This window comes from Metopolophium dirhodum, chromosome 1 (genome assembly GCF_019925205.1).
Source record: "Metopolophium dirhodum isolate CAU chromosome 1, ASM1992520v1, whole genome shotgun sequence".
NCBI classification, from domain to species: Eukaryota; Metazoa; Arthropoda; class Insecta; order Hemiptera; family Aphididae; genus Metopolophium; species Metopolophium dirhodum.
In genome coordinates this window covers 58683617-58704665 of record NC_083560.1, presented here as the reverse complement: position 1 = coordinate 58704665, position 21049 = coordinate 58683617, and the positions used below count along the sequence as shown (strand labels likewise).

The window sequence follows — 21049 nt, the reverse complement described above, 5'->3', positions numbered from 1 at the left end:
ATCGCGCCATTACGGCAAAGGTAATTCAGGTTAGGATCTATGCAACAACCCGGCTATTCTACGAAAACAATATTTCATGAAAGAAACGATTTGGTTATATTTATTTTAAGCGTCATGCATAGAGGTTATAATATGAATATAAGATGTAACCAAAAGTTTATGTTTTATTTTGTGAATTTTTATGAAAATAAATGTATAATATTATAAATGTTGGTATAGTTTTAAGTACCATCATGGCGACATAGCCTATATAGTGTACTTTACGGAAAGGTTAGATAACATTAAATAACATTATAGATATCCTAGATATTTCGTCCACCGCAGCGAAGAAAGTCGTTTCTTTGTTTTCAAAAAAAATGTTTTCTAGTTGTCATAACTATTTTTGTATAGTTCCCGCGAAACTAATAGTAGCATGAAACAATCAAAGACGTTCTATACAATAAAATTCAGTCACTACCGTCTTCGCGGAAACTACACAAAAACAGTTACGACAACTTGAAAAAAAAAGTTTGTAAAAACAGAGTATGATTTTGTTGGCCCGTTCGGCCCCGATGTCTTCACTGTGTATACGCAAAGTCACTGCACATGCACAAAATACTATTTTTTCAATTATTTAACCCCGTCCCACGCTATCTTTTTCATTTCTGATGCATGCGCAATAAACTCATTGGGGCCGAATCGGCCTTCCAAATCGGAATATACGCATATCTCTATCCAGTATGTATATAATGTATTATCTAAGATACCTACTGTGAGGACAATGATTATAAAATTGAAATGTTGCCTCCCCTACTATGAAGGTCTAGATAGTCATAGACATATCTATGATAAAAATATATTTATATGTGCGAGATACATCGCCTATGCATAGTTAAAGACAAAACGAACGTATAGTGACATTTTATATTATACTTATGTAATTTACCGATCAATTAGTAAAATATATAACAAAATACATACTACATAGTTCTTACTCAATTTTAGAGTGAAAATAATTTGTATTATTAATTATAATATTTTATTATATTGTTAGAAAATCCAAAAACCTATAATCTGGAAATAATAAGAGACGTAGGTATTGGCAGTTCTGCATCAAAATATTCACCATTTATAGCGGACTTTTTGGTGACGAACATCCATCAAAAACACTACCATTTGAAGTCTGAGGAAATTTCTTGTTAATTATTGTCCAAAATTAAGTCTAAATTGTCTTTATTTTTGCAGGCAACTATTGAAAACAACGATACATTTATGAAAAGCTTGAAAACATGGGTACAATCTGTAACAAAATGATTAAACATTAAAAAAATTAAAGGAATAACTAATAAGTAATAACATCAATATAAATTGGTATTCTTTAATAAGTAGATACTAGGTAGGTAGGTAGGTACCTAATAATTGTGCTTATTATTTTTGATGCTTACAATTCGAAAATATGACATAATATTTATATTTATAATCAACAATCTTTAACTATTGATACTTGTATATTAATTGGCTGCTGTGTCCCGTGCCGTTCCTACTTTTATTTCGCGATTAGCGACAACGACTTGCGGGATGTTGGTGACTGAAGGAGTCACCCACAGATTAATACCTAACACGAATATCATCCAATCTGATTGGGCGCAATGCGCAATATGTATATTTGACAATAATACAATAATTATTATATACATTTAAAAACGCCCGGGCAATTAGATACGTGTTATAACTTACAATGGCAATATTAATAATAATAATCAGAAATAAGAACTCCACATATTATTATGTGAGTCGGTTTAAATAGATTTGAACAGCAAATAATAATTATAATAATAATAAATTAATATGACCTAATCAGTACCTTGGTGCGGTCGAAACGGAACCACAGCCCGCTGGAAATGCGACAGCGTCTTCAACTTAAGGGGCCTCACCACCACGTCTTTTTTTTATGAAAAACTACTGTTTCTAATTCCAACGATACGTGTAAACAATTATCACTAATTTATTCTGAAAAAATATTCTGAAATAAAAAAAAAATAACAAATATTTCTGTAGTATAGAGGTATACAAGGAAAGAACGAGCCACATTTTTAATTTTTGTAATTTAAATTACAATAAATATTGTAAAAAATTCAGAATTTCCAACTTACATAATATCTAATTAACTAAATACAATTTTAAAAATGTGCTTCGATCGATACCTCTATATTTTGTAAGAATGCAAATCGAGGTAATCGTTGCGACGTATTGTTGGAATTAGAATCGTATGTTGGAGTGAAAAATAAACATTTTTTCATGATTACATTCTGACATGTGTGTGCGAGTGAGTGCAAGAGCCTTCCGTACCGCTACAATTGACCTGCATGGACGCCACACACACTAACAATCATTTACGACTCACGCATAGATCTCAGGTGGCGACGACGAGATTATAAATTGCCTAAATGATTCTCCTTAAATCAATGTTATAGCGAAGCCCCTTAATTGACAACATCGCAACGTTTTCGGCACCTCGGTGCGGTCGAACGACGGTCCAGAGTCGGACACGTATAATAATAATTGGCCGGCGACAAAATTTGTATTTTAATTTAAGGGGCACTATCTGAAGAAGCCCAGGAGACAAGAAATAAAGATTCTAATAAAATTAGGGAATATCATACGAGGAAAAATTCTAGACAATGTACCTATACTATAACTCCACGTGTTACTACCTTTACTGTCTTGTCAGATCCATACATTTCGTCCCTCGGAAGTTTACTAAAACAAAAATTCAACAATTTCTTGAATGACGTTTCAAGGCCTTACTTGTACCACAAGAAAATGCTGACAGTACCTAGTGATAAAGACAACAATACAAAAATGTTATTCTTTTTCAGAAATTTATATTATTTAAATTAAGGATTTTGTATTGATTGATTATATTAATCCTCCGAAGGTGGAATTAAGTAAAAATGATAAACTTGGTACAATTTTGATGCTTTAGAGTTAAATCATACACTTACGTACAAACAGTACGGTGTCCACGATCTACCACATATAGATTGCCTACCTGATAATATACTGCTGCGAATTAGAATTTTTATTCCGGGCAACAGAAAAGTTAAGATAAATTTTGAACACCATACATCATACACCGAATATTAAATAACGAATTGAACAAAGTTTGAGTCATATAGAATTGGTACATTTAACGGGCAACGAAGTGCCAGCGGGTATAATATAGATTATAGAGCATTATGATACATACTAATAAAATAAAATAATTTTATTATATTTATTATTTTCACCCAATTAATTCTTAAACGAGTTTTTGTTTGAAATTTAGTATACCTAATTTAGTTATACGGCTATATTTCAACTTATAATATGAAAAAATAGAAACATTATTTGTACCTATACATTTAAAACGCAAATAACAGCAATAACGATGTTTATATATTTTGGTACTTGAGAGCTTCCTTTACAATGTTTTGTTATTGGGAATAGTGTATTGTTGAGTAATTTTTCTTCACAATCTTTTAAAGGAAATATAGGTAGTAAATTATATTAAATCTTCAATTATTTGACCTTAAAAATAAAAAAAAATACATAAATATTTTAGATATTGGTTTACGGTACAAGACATATTGGCTATTGCACAAATTAAAAAACAAATATAAAAGAAAAAAAGGTGGGTAAGTGGAAGTCGCTCTGCTGTACAGTGTGTTACAAGTGGGTCACTGTAATGGATGGTGTTAAATTTGAATTCAGTGATATAATATCACTGTATTTGAAAAACGATTCTGATCGAAAACAGTCAGTTAGCCTATGGTATTACTAATATATTTGATGATATTATTATGAATAATGTAATTTATATACAACCTATTTACGTGGAACCTTGTTTTAAATTTTCAATACTTAGCTATAAAATTTTAACTACAAAATAATTATTAAATTTTAAATTTGATACATTTTGTCAAAATTCGTAACTTTAAATCCTCATAAAAAATCGTGCTTATGTATTTTTAATATTTTTCAACTGCTATTGTAAAAATACATCAGGAGCCTGGCATTAAATTTTCACGCTTTTTAACTCAACAAATAAACAAATAAAATGTTATTGATATTTATAGATAAAAAAACAAAAAAATTGAAAACTGACAATGTTCATAAGCAGCTCAAAAAAAGTCAAAATATTTTTACAATTTAATGGTTTATAGAAAGTGCTGATATAAACATTCAGTGAAATTTTTAAGTATCTACAGTCATTCGTTTTTTGATTACAATAAAATAAGAAAATCGCTACATGAGAAATCGAGTGAATATGAAATGTTGTAAAAATATGAATTTCAAACACTCATAAAAATTTAATTTGATTTGCTTGTAGGCATTTTTTTTTTTTTTTTTTGATAAAGGTAGACAAACTTATAAGGAATCTTGTATTACATTTTCAAATCTTAGATTTAAAAAGAAAAACTTTTATGAATTCTCAACTCAAAATATTTTGACAATTTTCGTGATTTTTCCGTATTTTGTCAATATTTGAACTTTAAATCCTTACAAATAAAAACTGTGACTAAGGATTTTTAATATTTTTCAAATATCATTGTAACAATATAGTAGGAGCCTTGTATTAAATGTTCAAAATTTTTACCTAACAAATAAAGTTTTATTGATATCTTTAGAAAAAAAGACTAATAAAATTGGAAACTAAAAATGTTCCTAATTAGTTCAAAACAAATCAAAATATTTTGAAAATTTTATCGTGTATAGAAAATGCTAATATAAATGACCAGTGAAAATTTCATGTGTATACGTTCAATTTTTTTACAGTTCTTGAAAACTATTGGAAATTTTAAATTTTGATCTCCCCAATGCACCAACGATATTTACTTTCCCATCGAACAAGATGCTGAAGTTGAAATTCAAATCATTATTTCAACTACTTATCGTGTACACAAACACAAAAAAAAAAAAAAATAAAGAATAAAAAAAAACACATATCATTGTAAAATCAATACATTCATCGTTCCACTCAGAATCTAAAATATTTTTAGACCAGAATAATAAATAAACATCTTGCTTATAAATTCAGAAATATTACAAATATTATTTATTTATTTTTGAAAATTTACGCCAAACGGCTATTAAAAATATAATGATTACAATAATATGATAAACTTAATAAGACCTAGATAATAAACAATGATATATCCATTAAAAAAATATAGTAAATACCATTTGAAAAAATGAAGTTGATTTTGTTATTGGTATAACTGCGTGTTTAAAAAATTTGAAATTGTTGTAAAAAAATTGCCTTTTAAAAATAATGAAACATATTTTTTCGTTTTAACGAAATTCTATGTCATTGATCCATAATTGTTGAAAAACCCCGCGTCACAGATACACCCTGTATAACAAATTATAACAATAGATAGTATAGTATAGATAGCATATTAAGTAAATACAAAATTTATAATATTTAATAGTGTGTAGACCGCGGTCTTAGAAGATAAGGTCGGACAACTATACATTATCAGCATTCCGCTTAGTGAAGCAAATCCATTTCAAAATTTGGCCGCTATACAATTGAGCGCTGCCCTTGTTCTTAACCTCAAAATAAGTCTAACCGGCAGTGCCTTTGCGGCAATATGGGAAATGTTTTTGCCTCACTAAACGGAAATATTGTAATAGGCGGGAGGTTGGGAAGTTGTCCGACCTTATCTTCTAAGACCGTGGTGAAGACCCTGGTTTTCAAACCATTGTCATTCCAGGTTGGCCAACATAAGCATTCTATGTAATGGATGATTATGGCTATAGGAAGTTGAGTGAAAAAAAAAAAAATAGGAATTCATCGCATATCAATAGTTATAACTTTGGTTAAAAACATTTTTATATACAAGCATAAAAACGTATAAAAATTTGAGTTTTCCGAATTTTAAAATGGTCAATAAAGATCGGCAAATATTCACTTTTGGACCACAGTGCATCGGATGGTATACTGGTTACGGCGCTCACCATTGGTACTTTTAGTGCACCGCGGGGCGTGTTGGCCAATCGAAAAGGCCATAACGTCCGGTCAATGTCGTTCTTTGTGATACGTGTTCACCAATTCATACTTTCGGTATTTTACAGACCAACACACTCATGTTCTATGATAACGATCCGGGGGCAAATACTATAGATATCTATTGTAGGTACCTATTCGGTTTCACTCTATTTACTTCAAACTTGCTCGTTATACATAGAATAGTTATTTGTTCATTGTTTTCCGTGCCATAGCCGTCAATTTACTGAAGGTTTTTTTTTGTTTGAATGAAGTAATATGATTACAAGCCCGGATTAAGATAATTTTGGGCCCGGGGCCAAACAATTTTGGGGGCCCATAAATATAATCAAAATATTGATTTCCCACAAATAAATATATTTCAGAGATAAAAAAAAAATGTTTATTATAATATATAGCATATAGGTACCTACCTATATTATATTTGATAATTTAAATACTTTTTTATAAGTGTTTGAACAATGAACAAAATATACGTAATAAACTGTAAATATTATTGTAAGAATGTGTTCATTATTCTAGGTACCTAATATTCCAAAAGTTAACATCAAAAACAGTTTTATAGCTATAATTATAATACCTATAGTAATAATGTTTCAACCATAGATATATACAACATTTATGCTGTATTATTGTAGTATATATCTAAAGTTTCAACCGTCGTAAATTACTAATCGACGGTATTCACTGTACTCGGGTATTACCATGATAGAAATAATTACTGTGATTTCTTCCATCATGGGTATTGATTATAAATTCTAGTATTTAATATTTATAATCAATGGTATTACTATAAATACCGTTTCCTTACGTCATTCTGCTAAAAATAAATCATTGTCAATATTACGATAGCATCATAATAATAACATAATATCCATTATCGATACATTATAGCAATATAGCCTATAGGAAACGTTCATGTATTTATATTTCTGAGTAAGTAAAAAAAAAATTATGAGAATTATGAGCATTTTCTAATATTAATGTTTTACATACTATTCTCACTTAAAAATTCAAATATCATAAAAAACCAACGACAGAACAAATGATGTTGTTACTTAAAAGTTTGATAATAAGTCAAAACTGTTTTCAAAACAAATAATTCCTTTTTATTAAAACACATTTTAATTTGTAGAAAATATATGCTAAATAAAACTTTTTCGAATATTCATCCTTACAGTTGATAAAAAAAAAATATACCTATAAAGCATATTATATTATGTGCCTAATTATTTTGGTGAAAACCCAAACTTATGTTCTAAACAAGTTTGACTGTAGAAATATTTAAATATGTTAATCGTGTTTAAGATATTAGTTGTACGAGCAAAATGATATAAAGGTTACAAAATATTACTTTATTGAAATAAACAAGTCACATAATGGAGATACTATAATAGTTTCAATAGACATGTAATATTCATTATTTGTTATATTTAAAAGTGAGTTGTACAATGTACATGAATATCCAAAATAATAATAATAAATTGTTCAATTAAATGATAATAATAAATTAAGTTGCCAAAAGTGACAACTCACGTTTGTTTATGATATAATAAATAATTATAAAGATTATAAATACTTTCCTTAATTACTAGATTTATTTTTTTGTTTTATTTGTTTTGTTCTAAATAATATTGGGATTAAAAGTATAATAATAAATGGCATACAAAAGACATATGTAATTATTTTATAATTTCTGCAAATATTCATCAAAGAGATAAAGGGACAAGCTTGGATCGGGTTGATTGCCAATCAATTTCTTCAAATCGTTGGTGTGACCAGCCAATGTTCTTATGATCTCAGAATGTTGATGTACGAAGTTATTCTCCAAATATGATGCAACCTATGATAAAATGACAAACACAAATTAAATTATCATTCAAAAGATTATTTTATTTAAATAAATTCAAAAATAATAATTCTCACCTCAGGATCATGTTCCTTTCTGCGAGTGACTTCAGCATGAATGAAATGTGCTTCTTCAGCCAAACCTTTTTGCATATCCAAAGCTCTTGCCATACTTCCCAATTCATACATTTCAAAATCAATTTGCTAATGGAATAAAAAATATTATATTAACTCAATGTTTATAAATAATAGTTATATTCGTTTTTAAATGTGATTCTCAAAAAACCACAAATTACTTTTTCATTCTTCTCGTCTTTACGTGCACGGAAGTTCATGTGACCTCCTCGTTTGCCAATAAACTTCACAAGATCAATTGCTTGTTCCCATGTATTGTCAGACAATTGTCTGTAAAGCTTTTCAAAACCACCACGGTTCTTTTCAAAGTTACCAAAATGAGAAGACTAAAAGAAACAAATGCATAACAAAATAAGTAACAAGTATGATTCAGTAAAAATATTAGTACATAGTATATGTCTTCTGTCCAATTAAAATTATATTTATAAGAAATAATTACAAAAACTGAAATTATGGTTGACATAATAGATATAAAATAATATATTATAGAATGAAACACTCTATAATCACAACCAAAGTTACATATACTCTGTCTCAAAAGAGAACAATCAAGTTTTGCCCATCATGAATGAGGAGATTGGTGCATAGAGTGTTCTTCATGTGAATACGCTAATACCAGGTCGTACTTGTTGGTGGAAGAAGCGCAACACTGATGAAAATTGGTCGAGCGACTGATTATTCTCTTTTGAGACACTATGTGTACCTAGATTTAATTGTTTTATACAATATTAAGCAAATAATGCTTAAGTTATTAGTAAAATAATTATTAAAATCTTTAATTAATACTATAAATTAATATAAGATGATAATGTTATGTTTTATTTGTATTGTTTATTAAGTAGATAAAAATAAAACTGTTAAATTTCAAGTGTGAAAAATAATTAGGGAATTAACTATTGAATATAAAAAATAATAAATATTTACCATTAGCAAGAATTGAAAACTACGCAAAATATGTGTGTTGGCATAGCCTTGTACATTTACCAATAATTCATCACCCTTGAAAGCTCCATATCTTGAATTACAGTTTTGGACTTCTCCTCCTGTAATAATCGTACAACAAAATTAAATATGAAAAACAAATATAGGAGTTAAAAAAAATTTAACTAACCAACTGGGCTGCATGCACCAACAACATCATTGTAACAATATTCACCAGCAACATATCCTACACAGAGGATAGTTGTCACACAAATTGCGAACAATTTAATACTCATCTTGAAACTGAAAATTATAAAAAAATAATAATTCAATTAAACTATGGTATTATATCAGTATTTATTGGTCTCAACTTATTAGTTATTACTGGGGCACAAATATTAAATGTCCTAAAATTAAGAAAAATGCTTTTCAAAAATAAATAAATAATATAACAAACAAACTAATAATATTCCAAAACTTAAAAAATGCCCAAACAATTGTTTATAACATAATGTTAAATAAAAAAGTAAGTATTTGTATATTTAAATTCATGTAATTTAAAGTTATCACAATTGATATGTGTCGTAAATGACTATATAATAATTATAACATATACCTGCCTAAAGAAAATTTTGTTTATAAGATCATTATGCAGCCATTACTGCTATTATTAGGTACATAATATACATAGGACCTAATAATTTTTTTCTTTTTAGTTGGATAGTTGTTTATAGTTAATTTTCAATGCATAGCAACATTTTCAAATGTTAATACGACAATCATCAATTTTTTGTTCATCTAAGATAAAAAAAAACCTTCAACTTTCTATGCTAACAACTGAAGAAAGTGACTGGTGACAGCTATCCCCTAAAACTGTGCATGACAGAAACCTAATGGGAATCCAAAAAAAAATTCTGCTAAACAGGCGACCAAACTAGATCTTAAAATCAGCAATAACTCATAAGTCATAAGACAATATATATTTTTAAATATTAACTTACAACAACAAGTATAAGCTTAAATTAAATTAAATGCTCAATTGTTTTATTGTTTTAATGGTAATCATAGAGGATTATATCAATTTAACATATTATATTTAGCTAATTGTTTTTATTTTAATTTATTAATGACTTCTGAGTAACACATAAACATATTGTACTAATTTATTATAACAAATTAAAGTGATTATGTGAATAAAAATGATGTTCTTTTCTGTTGCTTTAACAATTTTAAGTGTGGAATAAAGTGTGGAATAAAGTCATCAAAACTAGTTTTCAATATAAAAAATATGTTAACCTATCTTCTACCAATAATTTAAAAAAATATAATTTATTTTGCAGCTTCTTTTTACATTTTAAACTATGTATGTTGCATGTAGTTTACATCCATAATGTAAGTACTTACACCTGAACCAAAGCATACAACCCTATCACTACACAATTACCACGTACGAATACTTATGATTACGTAAACTACTGATAAAAATAAATAACTATGGCCCATCACTTAACATTATGCAAGTCATGAGTAGACACTAGAGTACTAGACAATAAAATAGTCCACTTGAGTGTTTATCATTAAATACATTACTTCTTATTGTCATTAATCTACCAGCATTTTATATATTATTTTTTTTTTTAAGTTTTAAATATTATAATTATCAGTATTAAGATTATATTTAATTTATAATATGTGAATAGGGTACTACTTAAACTATTTGTTAGGTATGCATTATTTTAGGCATGAAAATAAAATAACTAATAAGGTAGGTACATAAAACTATAAGATCTATATTAAACACTTGTATAAAAATGTTGAAGGCTCTACAATAGCATTTTTACTGTTTTAGTTGATACTACCTACATATTATTATAATATTATGATAAAACTGAAATTGGTAATATTGATAAATATTATTCAGATTAAGTTCTAGTTTTAGATGAAAAATACTTATCATAAAAATAAAAATAGGTAGTATTACATTTGGAGGTCGGATTGTCAAAATATTTTAATACGTGTTATTAATTGATCTAGACAGGAAAGTCAAAAAAACTATTACAACAATTTAGGTACAAAATGTAGATTTTTAGAAATATATTACTGAAACATATTATATCAAATTGAATCAACGTTATAAAACAGATAATACACATAATCCTTTATATGAGGAAGCTTAAATTAAATAATGACACACAATTAGGTAAATAAGTAAGAATTATGATTTATTGAAATGAAAAATTAAATCTTATTGCCTGCCTATCAAATAAACTATTTAATTAAGAAAGCTTCATAGGTACCGATGACCTACACTAGTTAACTATTATTAATTTAATGTCACTAGTGCATTAATTAATGAATAAAGGTCGCCACCCGCTGCAGTGGGTGGAGGTAAAATTATATTGTCTTGGCAACGCTGTCGCGGTGTTGGTAAATTGTGTCCAGCGGAATTTCACCGCTACAGTATGTGGGGACCTTAACTCGTTAAAATAAACCAATTGTCAATGATCAGCCATCATAATTTTAATAATCTCCTAGGCATTTTTATTTTATGTTGAATCACACAGGATCATTTCCTAAGTCATTTTTAAAATGTTAAAATATAACTTGCCATTTATAAATGTCGCCATATAAATAATATGTTGTTGACAATTGGTATTATGTACTATTATGCATTAAATATAAACTAACTTCGTATTAGATTTACCTATTCAAAACAATTAACTTATAAATAAAATTCATACTTACTAACAACGATTTAAACAAAAAAAAAAAATTTTTTTCTGAACATTAACAGGCAAATAAAATAACTATTTAGTTTATATATATATATATATATAAATAGTTAATAGTTACATAAGATAAAAATAAGAGACAAAGAAACCAACAGGCAACGACATATTATTTTATACACATAGCTAATATAATAGTAATAATTATATTATAATAATAATAATAATAATAATAATAATATAATACCCAGCAATTACAACAGTAATTATGCATAAATAACCAAAATGATTTCACTATATTGTGACATATAGAATTTGAATATTTTACGACACAATGTAATATTATGTTTACATCCATGTCTAATTTTATCACAAGAATTTTGTTGTTTGTAATTTTCATTCTAGTCAACTATAGGGTGTAGAACAGGTACAGATAGTAATTGTAGTTATGGAATCGTGGGATAAACGAAAATAGTAATACAAATAATAATAATAATATTAATAAGAATAGTATGGTAAAATAAAAGGTCGGCGGGCGACGCGACCGTAAGACAATAAAAAAAATCATACTCACTCTGTGCGTTAGCAATGGACGACGGACGCGGAAAGAGAAGTGCAGGTGAGCGCGGGTGAAGGAATGGACTGTTACTGGTCGGCGGACCTAAAACGCACTCGAAGCGATTCGAGCGGTGACGTTGAGAACGGAGAAGGAAATCGGAACGGCGCGCGCCGGCGGGCCTGGTAAACAACAGCAGGCAAATACAAAGAGCGTTATGCCGAGCAGCAAACAATGGACAACTACAACAGTCAACAATAATCGGCGCCGTTAAATAAATTAGATAAAACGCAGAACGGAGAGAAAATAATGATTAATCATATATATATATACACATAATTATATTACCCGGAATATCGGCAGTGGAATAAAAATATTATAATGTTTTAAATGTTTTAATATTATATATTTTTAACGTACGATGGTAACAATATTATTACAGAAGAGTTGTGTCCTGCGCAGGCCAGCTGAAATGCTGATTAACAAGACAAACAGAATACGACGAAAAAATAGGGAAGGAAACGACGCAGCGGCCCGCGTTTCTGGCCTTCTGGGTATTTCGAAGGGCAGGCGGGATGGCGGTGAAATGTTCGGCGGGGTCGGTGGGCGGCGCCGGTGACCGTGGTGCGCCTGAAGGACGGGATGGTTCGGGGCGGTGTACCCCCCACCCGAAGAAGGTCGAACGGTGGTGAGGGTGCGTTCGGCTTCGGCGGCGGCATCCGACACAGGTGGACGGGATGGAGCGGTGGACTGCGAGCGCGCGCCGCCGAGAGCCGACTCCACCTGATAACGACTGCCGACCGATTACGTTATTATACGTTCCCCGCCGTCGTACGCATTGTGTTTCGACGTTCCATTGTGAGTACTGAGCTTGTAACTCGGTATTATTCGCCCACAGCACCGACGCTCGTGTACCCGTCAACAGGATTTTCATTTCTCTGGACCGTTTTGAGCTCCAGGTACGACTTTCATAATAATAATAATAATATATTGCATTGAACACGTCGCGGTCGTAACGTTTTTGTACGATTTAATGTTGTTATTATTTTTTTTCCTTTCCGCATCTCTTCGCCCCGCCCCCTACCCCCCGCCAAGCCACGATACGTTATTATTATTTTCTCGAAACACATAACATGATAATATTATATATATAACATTTATAATTACCATTTTCCCGTCATTGTCGTCGACTTATTCTCTCTGTCGCCAACGTCTCGTCTCGTCCATTGCGCACAATTTATTATTATTATACTATTGTTCGTCTTTGTTATACATTCGTTTTTCCGTTTCAGTCTCCATTTTGAGTCTTCGTAATACCCATCATTCGTCCGCACGCCGAAATCATGTTCAAACTCTCGCTGCTCTGTGTGGCAGCCGTTCTCGCTGTGGCCAGCCAAGAGACACAAGGAAAAATGACCTGTAAGTATTGTTACAATCACCTATTCATAATGTATTTCAAATGCTGCAAATCGCCAGCTACATGTGTGGCAATCGTATTTATTATATCCCTTTTCAGGTAAACTGCCACAGGTCCAAATTCCAGACGATTGGATCACCATGGTTGACCCATGTACGAAAAAAAATGAAAGAGCAGGTCCAGGAAGAACTAACTGCAGCAATGACATATTTTGCAATGGTAATTAGAAACAATTATATTATTTTTCATAATATCGGTTGGCTTACACGACTAGAAAATTAATTATGTATAACCAGTGAGAACTGTGAGAACTCAAAATATGTAAATGGAAACAAAATAATTTTATAAAGGTGCTTATATTGTGTATTTTTAGGGAGCACATTTTTCGAAGGACACAGTGAATCGTCCAGGATTTGCAAAAATATTCTTTGATAGTGCCAGCGAAGAACGTGACCATGCCATTAAAATTATTGGATATTTGTTGATGAGAGGAGGTTTGACCAAAGACATCAGTCAATTAATCCGTGACCCTGTATGTAAATATATCTATTACCCATGTTATATAACTTTTATTGGTTACTTTATTATTTTATTACTTTTTTTTATTTATAGCAACCTTTGTCTGAAGCATGGACTGATGGTTTAAGTGCATTGAAGGATGCTTTAAAATTGGAAGCTCATGTCACTCGTAAGATAAGAGATATTGCCACCACATGTGAGGAACCTGGACGTGATGGACAAGATTTCAACGACTATCATGTGAGTAGTATTCTATTTTATTAATGTTACGTGACATATTTTTAATTTAAAAAAAAAAATTATGAATGGATATTATTTAATAAGAGTTTTTATCAAAATAATACTTCAACATTTATTTGTTGTTGATTATTCACTATGACTTTATCAATTTGAGTGTTTCTAAGATCACTTGAGTCTTAATGGGGTGTTATAACTATTTAATGTATGTATAATGTACTTGAAGTATTAATTAATATGACGTTATCATTATTAATAATTAACTTATAATAGGTAACTCTCAACTATATTAATTATTTATTATCTGTTATACAATACTATTTTAAGTATTACATAAACAAAGAAGGAATAAAAAACTTAACAAAAAATAATATCAAATTTAAGACTTATTTAAAATAGTTTTAACCATTTGTATGCACTTTTTAAGTACTTTTAACACAAAGATACCATTTTTATCTTTAAATTATTCCCATATAATAAATACATACCTAATACAATCACAAAACCATTGTTTACTTAGATTTTTATTATGTATGAAAACTCCATCCTTCATTTTCATATACTTTTGTAAGTTATTAAGAAATTACTGAGGTGATATGTACCTTCAAAATTGTATTTGATAACTTCATGATTATGTACAAAGTGCACGTAAGTAGTATACATGAGATACTATACTTTTTTAAATTTTTCTGGCTTATGGCTAGTTGCCGATTAGGTGGCCTGACAAAAATACTATTACAATATTTATATTTACATTTATTTATATTTACTTCATATATTATCAAGACTAATATTCTAAACCTTTTGTTTCTCGTTAGGAAAAACTAATATTGTACTATAACCAATTATATGTTTTCTTTTTTTTTTACTTTTTTTCTATTTATCATAACTTATCTATTTGCCATCATGTTATAAGCTTGTTATTTCAGATGTATGCATTTTGTAAAGAATACCTTATAAAACCTATAAATTCTTGTCACTGAATATACTAACACAATTAACTACCTAGACAATTATTGATTTTACACAACTTTTATTTGACAATGTTTTTAATATACGTACTTAATTTATTTACATTAAACTAGTTACATTTTCTACATGGTGTTTTTTATGTTTATTTTATTTCCTAAAGCAACTATAATTCACCATAGTTAATTTACGATATGTTCTGTTATATTTGTGTCATATTATGTTCACCATTTTAGTAGGTAAAATCAATAATTTAAACAATACATTTTAAAGAAAAAAATAATTTGTTAAATTACATTTTTACTAATAAATCATGTGTTAAAATAAGCAACTTGTATGCTCTTCTCTATTCATTTATAAATATGTAGGGTTCTATTACATTCATTATCATCTAACTTTATGTCTAATGATTTTCTAATCTATATGTAAACATATATTTTTTTAAAAAAATCCATTAGTTAGGTATGCTTTAGTTCCTATTAAGTATACGTTAGCTCATTCTATATCTATAATAAAGGTGAAAGGTTTACTTATTTAAATAATAGTAATTATAATATTATTTATAAAAATAAATATTTTCTATATGACTAGCTGTACAATATAAGTAAATTATGTTATCTCAAATAACAATCCACCTTTTTTTCTAATCCATTTAAACAGATTTCAATAAATGGGTTTTGTTTAATTATTTTCAGTTAGTTGATTGGTTAACTGGTGATTTCTTGACTGAACAATATGAAGGTCAGCGTGACTTAGCTGGTAAAATATCCAATCTTGGTAAGATGTTGGAAGCACATGGAGCTCTTGGTGAGTTCCTCTTTGACAAGAAACTTTTGAATGGAGTTTCAATTTAATTTATATTTTTATGAACAAAATAATGAACTACCCTTAATTATGAACATTACCCAAACATTTTTTTTTTTTATGTAATTGTGTAAAATGATTACTTTTCATAGATAAACTTATTCGTAAAATTAACCAACTATGGTATTTTAGCATAGTAAATGGTAAAATACAATTTTATTATATTTTTCACAAACATAATTTAATAATAAACATATATTTATTACTACATTGTATTACATTATTTTCTTTTTTTAATATTATTTAATTAGTGTAAAATTAAATTATTATTTAAAATGTTGGCCATAATATCTACTTTTAATCCGATTATACATATGATATTACTTTATTTGTAACTTTGTAAGTAATTATTGCACTCTGAAACTTGAAATCAAACACAATAAATCAAATTTATATCTTTTATTACATTGTATTTGTTTACAGCAGTGCTTGAATTGGAAAATTTTTTAAAGGGGGGGGGGGGGAGAGGATGCATGTGTTTTTTAAAAAAAAAATGCGTACCTGAGTATTTAAGTATCTAATTGATTATAGGATATAATTAGAAGGGATACCAGTGGCACCGAATTAAATAAAAACTGGCAGATCAAATAGTTTGATTGACCCACCCACCCCTTTAAACGACTGAGAAACGGGATTAACTAATTATGTATGAATAATTTAATGACATTCCTGTGTTTCATAAAATAATAGCAGAAAGACTGGGAAACTAGGAAGTATATATTCTATTATTTTCCCACCCTCCAACCATCCACCCGATTTTTAAGGCAGTTCAATTGAACTACCTAAGTACATGTTCGGCTCCACTGAGAGGTACGCGTATATATTTTATAAAGTAGAGGTCTCTGTTCACTCTCAATTCAAGCACTCGTTCACAAAGACGCATTAAAAAAAAATTTCTCAAAAACACCATCTCTTCCTTGTATTCCTTCCTTGTCCAAGTATAAACCCATTTCGGTTTTTTATTTGAGTTGATACCATTTCCAAAAAATACTCCGTATCAGTCTTAACTGTGTCACTTGTTAACAAATTATTATTACTCATAGTAATATTTAACTTAATTTTATTATTACATTTAATAAAAATACGAAATTTTAGGAATTTATTTATAAACTAAATTTTGTACAATTTATTTTTTGTATCGTTCTTTAATAATAATAGTCATCAAGTATCAATATAGGTGTATTGTGCAATTAAACTACTTGTGATGTATGAACTTTTTATTTTAAAATATATTACTTATTTATTATATTTGTGTTGTTTTACATTTTTTCTTTACCTACTACTAATATTATATACTCTCTATATACTAACTGATTTACTAAGTATACTTAGTATAAGATTAATGATATGTCTATGGTTGTATTAGACTATCAGTTGTGTTTACCTGACCAACACTTTAATACGTGGTTTTGTGATATTAGATCATTTGAGTATATGACCAACCACTTGTAGGTTGCCACATAATATAACAATTTGGACGAAACTAGTCGAAACATCAACTATAATATTACATAGGTAATTGCTATATTGTGTATGTTATTTCAAAAGAAGTAAAAGTTAGCTTTAAAAATATATAAATATTAATTTATCAAGAAAATTGACATAAATTATTTATATTTTTGAATTATTAAAGAATGTCATAAATCATAATGGATTCAGATAAATATTTGGTACCTACTTCATTAAATTAATAAAAAAAGATAGAAGTGGGTCAGATCTCAACTAGGTAGCACAAAATTATATTGGAAACAGAAAAAATACAAATGACTCAAGAGGTGTTTTAAACAATTTTAATGACAATAATAATAAATTCAGCTGTAATTATCATATTCAATATGTACATTAGATGTGCAATTATATATAATGTTGCTATTTTTTAATGCAAATAACAATAATTTGATATAATATAGTTTGTAATTAAATAAATCTAACTATTCAAAATGTGTAATGTAGTATTGTATATTATTTGTTACTCTATAATCTATAACTAAGTGTAAAACTATTAGATGTTTTGTAATAATAGTATAACGCGACTGCCTAATAAGATTTAAGTCGCAAGACCAAATTATTACTTATGTATAATTCTTATATTTTCGTATTTAAATTTTAAATCGCAAATCAACGAACTCAAATTTTGGGCAATACTGTTTACTGTATAATCGTCAATCGACACTACTGAAATTATGTAGTTATTCGTATTTCGTACATATTAAATTTAATTAATTTAATCTATACCTATTCCTCGGTCTTCAAAAGTAGTATCACTAACAATTACAGGTTGTATAGCTACTGCAATCGCATTATTTGTATTATTATCGCGCGTCAAATGCAGTTGCCGTAATCGGTGAATTGCATTATTGGTTATTTTAATAATTAATGCATTCAAGCAGACATATAAAACTAAAAGAAGGGGACTCTTGGCACTTAAAAAAAAATATCGTCCATTAAAATAATTGAACTTGACTTAACTTAAGTTGCGGTTGAAGGGAGCCTATATAAGTTATCGACTAACCACTAACGACTACCTACTTGAGAGTGATTAAAATAAATATTTTTTGAACAAAAGAAATGTATCAACATTAAAAATAATTTGAATTATTAAATGTACCTACTACCTACCTATATTAAATTATGTTTTTTAACAATAATTAAATTATATTATACCGTATAGGTAGATATGTAATTGCAGCTTAGAGTCATAATTCATGAATACAATTTGGCAAAATGAAAATTACAAAACTGGATATAAAAAAAATAATATTTTGTTAGCAAAAACAACGTAGGTACCTATTGTTCTAATGAAAATAATTGGGGAATAGGGGTGCTCTCAAAATATAAAGAATTTGAAGAATTTCGTTCCTTATGTCCCCTCTATTACGATCACTGCCGGTACATAAGTAATAGGTATTAATGTGTTATGAATTATGATAATATTATCTGAGGTGCACATTTACAGATTTATTATTCCATCGGTACTTGCAGGTAATAAATTATTAATATACGCACGTGGCTCGTAGAATAATAGAAAGAAATAAAACTACGCAAAAAAGATATAATGTTGAGCTATTTTTATAATAATATAAAACGTTTTGTCTGATAACATTGTTTTTATTGCAGAAGACTACCTCATAAGAACTACTTCAGCTGTTTTTGAGAATGCGTAAATGCGTTTGTCGATATTTACATTTTAATCGAAGTCGATGGGACCTTTTGTACCATGTTTTTAACTTATTAACTTATTCAGTTTAAATATTTATTGTTGTAACTTAACTTTTTATAGTTAATTATTATTGTCGTGCAGTTAAGTTAATTTTCTTTTCGATTCATGCGTAATCAACTACACGATACTGATTCGTTGACTCTTTTCGATTTTGGTCATTTATTTTCGAATTATATATTATAACAATCTAATTTTTTACATAGCGTGTTAAACGTCTTGGTAAATGTTTGTGTACACAAAATGGCAAATACTATGGCGGTTTATGACTTAAAAATATTGTACCTTTAAAAAATTAACTTTTTTTAACTGAGATAAGTTTATTTTATTGTTTATCTTAACTTTAAACTTATCTAGTAAAATTTTATTTTTTGTTAACTTTTAACTTAACAAAAGGCAATCTAATTGAATTAACTTAACTTGCCACACTTAATTATTTTCATTAACTTGCCCACCTTTGTATATAATGTACATTCATTTTTAGATTATGAGCGGAGTGATTTTTTATTTTTTTATTTTTGTGTCTGTCATCACGGTTTGAGGCAGTAAAACTGCTCCGATATACTTCAACAGTATCTTGTTTGATGGTAAAGTGAATCTAGTTGGTGCATTCAGGAGGTCAAATTTTCAAATTTTCAATAGTTTTCAAAAGCGCCGTGAAAAATAAAAGAAAAATTAAGCCAAAACGGGAATTTTTACGCAAAATCTGTTTTCGAAAAAATCGATTTTAGTTTTTGGTGTAACTCTAAAACAATTATACACATGAAATTTTCACTGATTGTTTATATTTGCATTATCTAAACACGATAAATTTTTTTAAATATTTTGATTTGTTTTGTACTGTTTAGGAATATTTTCTGTTTCCAATTTATTGTATTAGTCTTTTAGATTCTGAGCGAAGCGATGAATGTATTGATTCTACAATGATGTGTGTTTTTTTTTTATTTTTTATTTTTGTGTCTGTCATCACCTTTTAGGACAGTAAAAGTGCTTGGATTTTCTTCAATAGTAACTTTTCTGATAGGAAAGTGAATCTAGTTGGTACTTTGGGGGGTCAAAAGTAAAAATTTCACAGTAGTTTTCACAAGCGACGTGAAAAACAAAAGAAAAATTAAGGAAAAACGGGAATTTTTACGCAAAATCTGTTTTCGAGAAAATCGATTTTGGTTTTTGGTGTAACTCTAAAACAAATGACCGTAGGTTATGTTTATAATTGCATTTCCTATACACTATAACATTTTCCAAATATTTTGAGCTGTTTACGGGCATTGTCAATTTCCATTTTTTTGATAGTTTTTTTTTCTATAAATATCAATAAAATATTATCTATTTCGAGAAAATCGATTTTGGTTTTTGGTGTAACTCTAAAACAAATGACCGTGGGGACATGAAATTTTGACTGAATGTTTATATTAGCATTTTCTATACACCATAAAATTTACAAAATATTTTGACTCTTTTTGAGCTGTTTACGGCCATTGTCAGTTTTCAATTTTTTTAGTTTTTTTTTTCTATAAATATCAATAAAATTTTATCTGTTGATTAAAAAAGCTTGAAAATTTAATAGAAGGCTCCTAGGTTATTGTTTCAAAGGCAGATGAAAAAA

At 28.5% G+C, this 21049-nt stretch overlaps 2 protein-coding genes across 3 annotated transcripts; one reads left to right on the top strand and one right to left on the bottom strand.

Moving 5' to 3' along the window:
- Positions 1-7365: 7365 nt before the first annotated feature.
- Positions 7366-12779, bottom strand: LOC132933494 (uncharacterized). Of its 2 annotated transcripts, none has more exons than XM_060999765.1 (7): positions 12641-12779; positions 12239-12462; positions 9126-9238; positions 8939-9057; positions 8176-8340; positions 7958-8083; positions 7366-7874 (listed from the first exon to the last, which is right to left on the bottom strand). In XM_060999765.1, the coding sequence occupies exons 3-7, from the start codon at positions 9229-9231 to the stop codon at positions 7719-7721; spliced, it is 672 nt and encodes a 223-aa protein (XP_060855748.1). In that variant the 5' UTR covers positions 9232-9238; positions 12239-12462; positions 12641-12779; the 3' UTR covers positions 7366-7718. The 2 variants fall into 2 exon arrangements, with proteins under 2 accessions (XP_060855748.1, XP_060855747.1); XM_060999764.1 differs by having other exon boundaries at positions 12569-12731.
- A 240-nt stretch (positions 12780-13019) lies between these two features.
- Positions 13020-17474, top strand: LOC132933495 (ferritin heavy chain). Its single transcript, XM_060999766.1, is given in 7 exon segments — positions 13020-13179; positions 13513-13639; positions 13737-13795; positions 13797-13856; positions 14011-14169; positions 14250-14396; positions 16058-17474. Coding segments are annotated over 6 exon segments (660 nt in total). The 5' UTR covers positions 13020-13179; positions 13513-13563; the 3' UTR covers positions 16217-17474.
- The last annotated feature ends 3575 nt before the right edge of the window (positions 17475-21049 follow it).

What these genes read in the sequence shown, in the direction of transcription:
- LOC132933494 (XM_060999765.1), bottom strand. Translation starts at nt 9,231, where the DNA reads ATGAGTATTAAATTGTTCGCAATTTGTGTGACAACTATCCTCTGTGTA. An exon ending in AAGACGAGAAGAATGAAAAA is followed by an intron (nt 8,084 to 8,175) that starts GTAATTTGTGGT and finishes TTATTCCATTAG; the next exon opens with CAAATTGATTTTGAAATGTA. An exon ending in GAAAGGAACATGATCCTGAG is followed by an intron (nt 7,875 to 7,957) that starts GTGAGAATTATT and finishes ATTTTATCATAG; the next exon opens with GTTGCATCATATTTGGAGAA.